The sequence below is a fragment of the Mirounga angustirostris genome, unplaced genomic scaffold (assembly GCF_029215605.1).
Source record: "Mirounga angustirostris isolate CCGP_5_RB_7025 unplaced genomic scaffold, mMirAng1.0.hap1 SCAF_8, whole genome shotgun sequence".
Taxonomy (NCBI): Eukaryota; Metazoa; Chordata; class Mammalia; order Carnivora; family Phocidae; genus Mirounga; species Mirounga angustirostris.
This window is the reverse complement of record NW_026991716.1, coordinates 74,726,965-74,734,091: the sequence shown is the minus strand read 5'-3', so window position 1 is coordinate 74,734,091 and position 7,127 is coordinate 74,726,965. Positions and strand designations below refer to the sequence as shown.

General features: G+C 38.8%; 1 protein-coding gene across 1 annotated transcript; it reads left to right on the top strand.

The window, feature by feature from the left end:
* The first annotated feature begins 5,301 nt into the window (after positions 1–5,301).
* Positions 5,302–6,348, top strand: GJB7 (gap junction protein beta 7). The gene has a single exon (XM_045865423.2). It carries the CDS (start codon positions 5,314–5,316, stop codon positions 6,118–6,120), a length of 807 nt encoding a protein of 268 aa, XP_045721379.1. The 5' UTR covers positions 5,302–5,313; the 3' UTR covers positions 6,121–6,348.
* Positions 6,349–7,127: the final 779 nt, after the last annotated feature.

Here is a 7,127-nt window from a genome sequence, read left to right as displayed (position 1 = left end):
ATCTTTTCATGTATGGACTGGCCATTTGTATGTCTTTTTTGGAGATATGTCTATTCAAACATTTTGCCCATTTTTGAATTTTCTTTTGTTGTTGAGTTTTAGTAGTTCCTTACATATTCTGGATATTAAAACCTTACCAGATACATTACTTACAAATATTTTTTCTCACTTTGTGGGTTGTCTTTTTGCTTTCCTAATAACGTCCTTTGATGAACAATGGTTTTTAATTTTGATGAAGTTCAATTTATTTTTTCTTCTTTGTTGCTCATGCTTTCAGTATCATATCCAAGAATCCATTACCAAACTCAAGGTCATAAAGATTTACTACCCCTTTGTGTTCTTCTAAGAATTTTATGGTTTTGGCTCTTTTATTTAGGTCTTTGATCCATTTTGAGTTAAGTTTTTAAATGGTGTAAAGTAGGGATCCAACTTCATTTTTTTCCATATGGAAATCTGATTGACCCAGCACCTTCTCACCTCCACTTTTAACTCAGATCAAATGATTGGGGAAAATTTGCAACTCCCCAAAATTATTCCTGATATTGGCAATATTGAATATTTTACTTTCTGAGAATATTTGATTAATTGAATTTTCCAAACTAAACTCCTGTGCCGTTAACTGCTAGTTCTTACAAGAAAGAGAAAGTCATAGGAGAATTAGTACATTAGAATTGGCAAGTAGAAACTATTCAAAAATTGGTAGTTATCGGGCACCTGGGTGGTCAGTTGGTTTGGCGTCTGCCTTCAGCTTGTGTCATGATCCTGGAGTCCTGGAATCGAGCCCCGCATTGGGCTCCCTGCTCAGTGGGGAGTCTGCTTCTCCCTCTGCCCCTCACCCTGCTCGCGTTCTCTCTCTCTCTATCTCTCTCTCAAATAAATAAATAAAATTTTTAAAAATTTTTAAAAATTGGTAGTTATCCTTAGTGGCTTAAGAAAAGGGATAAATTAAAGGCCTTTATTAAAAATAAAGAGACAATCTGAATTATTATTAAGAGATATGAGTGTTCTTTGTGTTCTTCTAAGAATTTTGAGTGATGAGCTAATGACTTCAAACCAATAATGACTGCTTTCAAATGCTTAAAGGACTATTAAATGGAGATTCTTAATTTATCGACCTTCATAGGAAAAAACCTAGAGAAAAAAATATACTTAACTTACAATTGGAAAGACTTCCAATTTGACATCAAGGAAAGGCTTTTAATGGCAAAATAATAATGATGATGATAATAATAATGCTTGTGGATCACCTACCATGTGTCAGACTCTGTTTTAAGCCCCATGTGGCTGGTTCTATTATCATCAGAGGTGAACTTGGACTTGAACCCAAGGAGTCCAACACTGTGCCCAGGCTCTTATCCATTATGCTAAACCACCTTTGTTAAAATTGAACTAACATTAGAAAACCTCTCTCTTCTGAGAAAAGCCATTACCTTTCCATCAGCAAAAAACTTCAAAATAGGATAGACATCTATCAGTCAAATGAAATTCATAATCCTGTCACATTTGATGGTATCAGTCTTCCAATTCTACTCAAACACCAGTTGCTTTTTTACTGCTTTCCTTTTAGCAAAAAAGTCTGAACCTATTCTTGCCTTCCTCCCTTCTCTAAAACGCCCAACAGGGTACTTTCAAATGTTTTGTAACATTACATAAATATCCTTTTGAATAATATGGACAAATGCCCAATGACACATGTTATAGGAAAACATAATACTTTTTGTTTTCCCTTTTTAATCTTTGGGACTTTGTTTTAATAATTCATAGAGACATTAACCTTTCAGGTGGATTTGAGAACCCTTTTTATTTAATACAATTTTGTTTGTGTTCTGAAAACCCAAGGACATTGAGGTATTTATTCCCTGCTGAATAGAGAGCACTGTGTACATGTATCTTTGTTTTCTCTGAAAACATCTCTTAACCTTCGTATTTCCTCAGGGCTCTAGCGTGTGGGCTTACTACATATTGTTCCCTCTGTAAGAGGTAATGTGACATGCTCCAACAGGTGTGCTGCTATAACAATATCCCAATTTTCTTAACCTCCTCATTCCCCTCACACCATCATTTCCATGATACTCTTTCAGCTGAGTTATAAAGCAAAAAGTAATAATTTTGTAACAGAAAACAAGACATGAAATGGCAAGGATTTCACCTGAGAAATCACAAAGAATATTTGTGGCAGACCTGGAGCTCTGGTCCACATCTTCTGATGAAAGCAGAAAGTTAAGAGAAGTGATTTTTACTTGGAGAGATTTTGCCTCATCTCCACAGGGTACATTTGGAAATGTCTGGACTACATTTTTGGTTGTCTGAAATGGGGGCAGGAGGTGGTACTACTGCATCTAGCTCGTAGAGGCCAGGAGTACTGCTAAACAACCTACAATGCACAGGGCAGCTGCTCCAACAAAGATTTATCCAGCCCCAAATTTAATAGTGCCCCTGTTGAGAAGCTCTGTTTTAGAGTGATGGAAATTCGATTTGAACACTGTTCTGCATCTTATTTTGTAAACGTGGGAAAGTGGCTTCATTTTTTAGAATCTGCTTTCTCATGTGAAAGAACGAAACATCCACCACCATAAACAAACCAAACCAAAAAACAGAAATTCCACTTCCCAGGGTAGTTGTGAGAGACCCAACTCGAAAGCACTGAACAGAGAGTGCTGAGTATATAATGAGCCCAACAAACAAACTGGGGGCTAAACCACAGAATTCAATTATAAGACAAAATAGAAGCCAGAAAGACAACATCACTGAAATGAAAAAGAAGGCTCTCTAGCATCCTATCAACTTTTTTAAAACTATTTTTAAATTTAAATTCAATTTAGTTAACATATAGTATATTATTAGTTTCAGGGGTAGAACTTAATGATTCATCAGTTGCATCAGAGCACGCAGTGTTTATTACATCAAATGCCCTCCTCAATACCCATCACCCAGTTACCCCAACCCCCAACCACCTCCCCTCCAGCAACCCTCAGTTTGTTTCCTATAGTTAGGAGTTTCTCATGGTTTGCCTCCCTGTTTTTATCTTATTTTTCCTTCCCTCCCCCCATGTTCATGTTTTGTTACTTAAATTCCACATGAGTGAAATCATATGGTGTTTGCCTTTCTCTGACTGACTTATTTCACTTAGCATAATACCCTCTAGTTCCATCCACGTTGTTGCAAATGGCAAGATTTCATCCTTTTTATGGCTGAGTAGTATTCCATTTTTTATATATGCCAAATCTTCTTTATCCATTCATCTGTCTATGGACATCTGGGTTCTTTCCATAGTTTGTCTATTGTGGACATTGCTTCTATAAACATTGGGGTGCATGTGCCCCTTTGAATCACTATTTTTGTATCCATTGGATAAATACTTACTAATGCAATTGCTGGGTCATAGGGCAATTTTATTTTTAACTCTTTGAGGAACCTCCATATTGTTTTCCAGAGTGGCTGTACCAGTTTGGATTCCCACCTACAGTGTAAGAGGGTTCCCCTTTCTCTGAATCCTTTGCCAACATCTGTTGTTTCCTGACTTGTTAATTTTAGCCATTCTGGCCTATGTGAGGTGGTATCTCATTGTGGTTTTGATTTGATGGTGAGTGATGCTGAACATTTTTTCATGTATCTGTTGGCCATCTGTATGTCTTCTTTGGAGAAATGTCTGTTCATGTTTTCTGCCCATTTCTTGACTGGATTTTTTGTCCTGTCAGCTTTTATATGTTAAAGAGCAAAATGACGGAAAGAGTTGCAAGATAATTAAGCAACATCAAGGACATACTAGGAGGAGAGGGGAAGAGATGATGAGACTGGAAATAGAAAGCTGTGGGAAGGATGTATAGGTGAGAGATATTTCAGCAGTGACCTGGAGGGGAATTTGAGAGATATTTAGGAGGAATCAGAAGAATTTGGTGAGCAATTAAAGAGTCACGAGAAAGGAGTCCAGGATGAATATGAGATATCCAACTTGGGTGCTTGGGCACTGGTGATGCCATTAAGCAAGAAAATCAAAGGGCAGGGCAGATAATAAATTCAGCTGTAGATATAAGTTTGAGATGCCTGTGACATATTTAAATGATAACCAAGAGGCAGTGAGATATGGAAATCTGGGGAGAAGCTGAAGATCTGAGAGTCAGGAATCGGAAAGCAGCAGTTGAATCCATGGGAATGAATGAGATTTTCTAGGGAGAGAATATGGAGTGAGAAAAGAACAGAGGACAGAGCTTTTAAGAACTAGACAAAGAAACCTAAGATGGTACAATAAAGAGGATCAGAACAATAGAAAGAGAAGAGAGAGTAATACGTATGTCAAGGCTGAAAGAGTTTCAAGAACACAAGAGCAGGCAACAGTATCATAGAAAAATTAAATGAGATCCAGAGCATCCAGAAGATTTGGTAGTTGAGTGGCAGTGCTAATTTTAGTGTGCAATGGTGAGCAGAAAAAACTAGACTCAGTGAGTTGAAGAGTAAATAATAACTGAGGAAGTAGAAATAAGGGATAAAGGAAGATAGAGGGTTTGTCAGAGAGATAAGCTATGCAGATTTCTCCCATTAAAAATGGATAACATTTAAGTACACTTATATGCTGAGATGAATAAAATGGTGAGGGTTGGAGATACAGAATATAGAACCAGGGAAAATGGATAGATCAAGAATGGGCTGTAGAGCCGGAATGATCATTTTGGGGCAATATGAGACTGACTCCTCCCTCTAAACTGGGTGGAACAGGTTAAGTTGGGCATGGATGTAAGTCTGGAGGGGTGAGGAAACATGAGTTTGGAGTTCATATTGGAGAGCCTCACTTATCACTGTCAGAATGTAGGTGAGCTCAGCTGTTGGTATGGGATATGGGACACAAAGGGAGGTAGGTGCAGTGAATAACCTTTAGGGATTGGGGAGGGGCATTGACAAAGTAGAAAAAGTGAGTAGAGATTACAACTTCAAGAAGTGGGTATGTGAGGGCTATCTCAAGGTACCAAAGTCACCTTGGGATTCATATCTAATTTTTTCTAGATCAGTAACAGAACCCATCCATCCTTAGAGAGAAGCAATAAACTGAAGAATTTGTTTGAAAATGGGATAGTGTATGTGGGATCACCAACCAAATTCCAAATTAAACTGGGCATGAGATAAATTACATCTGTGGACCATCTGTATCATCTCCTTGTTTGAAAGTGAGTCATCAACATCCAGAGTTGAAATTTGAGTTTATCTTCCACAATCCCGTAATCAAATAAGACAGTGGAAATGATCAATGAAATAAAAATAAGTGAATCATGATGAAATTGTTTTCTTTTGCAGAATCTTACCTTCTTTTGAACCCAAGTCATGAGTTGGATGTTCCTCAGGGACCTCCTAACTGGAGTAAACAAATACTCAACCGGGATTGGGCGGATTTGGCTCACTGTTGTGTTCATCTTCCGTTTGCTGGTCTACATGGTGGCAGCAGAGCATGTGTGGAAAAATGAGCAGAAAGAGTTTGAGTGCAACGTTAAACAGCCTGGTTGTGAAAATGTGTGTTTTGATCACTTCTTCCCCATCTCCCAGGTCAGACTTTGGGCCTTACAACTGGTCATGGTCTCCACGCCTTCACTTCTGGTGGTTCTACATGTAGCCTATCGTGAGGGTAGAGAGAAAAGGCACAGAAAGAAACTCTATGTCAGCCCAGGTATGATGGATGTGGGCCTGTGGTACACTTACCTTATCAGCCTTATTCTTAAAACTGGTTTTGAAATTGGCTTCCTGGCTTTATTTTACAAACTATATGACGGCTTTAGTGTTCCCTACCTTATGAAGTGTGATTTGAAGCCTTGTCCCAACACTGTGGACTGCTTCATATCCAAACCCACCGAGAAAACGATCTTCATACTCTTCTTGGTTATTACCTCATGCCTGTGCATTATGTTGAATTTCATTGAACTGAGCTTTTTGGTTCTCAAGTGCCTTATTAAGTGCTGTCTCCAAAAATACTCTAAAAGACTCAAGTCCTCAGCATGTGAGTGCCACAACCTCAGATATGTTGAATGTGGTGAGATAGGGGCTCCTCCCCTACTCCAGAATCGCCATGCAGATTTGGCCATGAGCTCACCCCAGCGAGGTGAAACAAAGCTGCTTTTTGATGCACAAGAGGGTTAGACAAGGAGAACCTGCATCCTTTCTAAGCAAGATCTGGGCTACATTGGAACACAAAGGGCGTCAGCCTTTATGTCATTTGGGACATTTTTTAAAATTTTCAGTATGTGCTCAGTTGTATACACTAGACAGAGATCTCATTGTTGCAGGATTCAAGTATGTATGCGAGTTGTGTTTGAATAGTTAATTGCAAATTAGTCTGAAGAAATTCAAAAGGCAGCATTCTTTTAAATGCTTAGATCCATCAACTGGAAAATATAAAATATGACATTTCTGAAAAATGTGATGGCCTCCAAGCTGAGGTTGAAGTGCTGGCAGTCTTTCCATAGTGGCAGCCGAGGCTCCCCTCACTCAGCCCTTCTTAATCTTTGTAGAGAAAGAGCATGTTGAGGGTGGGGCAGCAGCTAACCAAGGACACAAAAAAGCACACACAGTGACACTCCGTGAGAAGGCCTGGCTTGGGGAAATGACCACAGAGCCCAGGACTCTGCAGGTTAGGGCTCCCTGGATATAAGTGGAGTAGGGAAGAGGGAAGAAAGCCATCATCTGTGGTCTCCAAGTTGATAGAAATATTACTGGGAGATATTCTGCTTAAGCCTGAACTAGGAGACACCTGAAAGGGTCACTCTAGAGTCACACGGGAAGGCAGGTCCCATTGAGCACATTGACCAGGAGCAGGGTAGGACCCAGAAAGAGAACATACCCAACTTGATAATTACTTGACACTTCTACCACTGAACATTAAAATACTTTTTAAATTTCTGTATTTGTTGAACCTTTTGATAATCAGGAATTCAGAATGTAGTCTACAATATATCATAGTTTGCCCACACTTTACTAGTACATCTCTCTCTAGAATAGATAATAAAATGTGTACTATGCTGTTACATCGGTGTGGAAAAACGCAAAAAAAAGATGTTTATTATTACTTGATTTGGAGCCTAGCTTTTAGTTTATTTTTATTTTTTTTCCTTTAAAGAAAGAGAGAGAGCATGTGAGCACGAGGGGGG

Excerpts from the sequence above, each read along its gene's own strand:
- GJB7 (XM_045865423.2), top strand. The coding sequence starts at position 5,314 with ATGAGTTGGATGTTCCTCAGGGACCTCCTAACTGGAGTAAACAAATAC.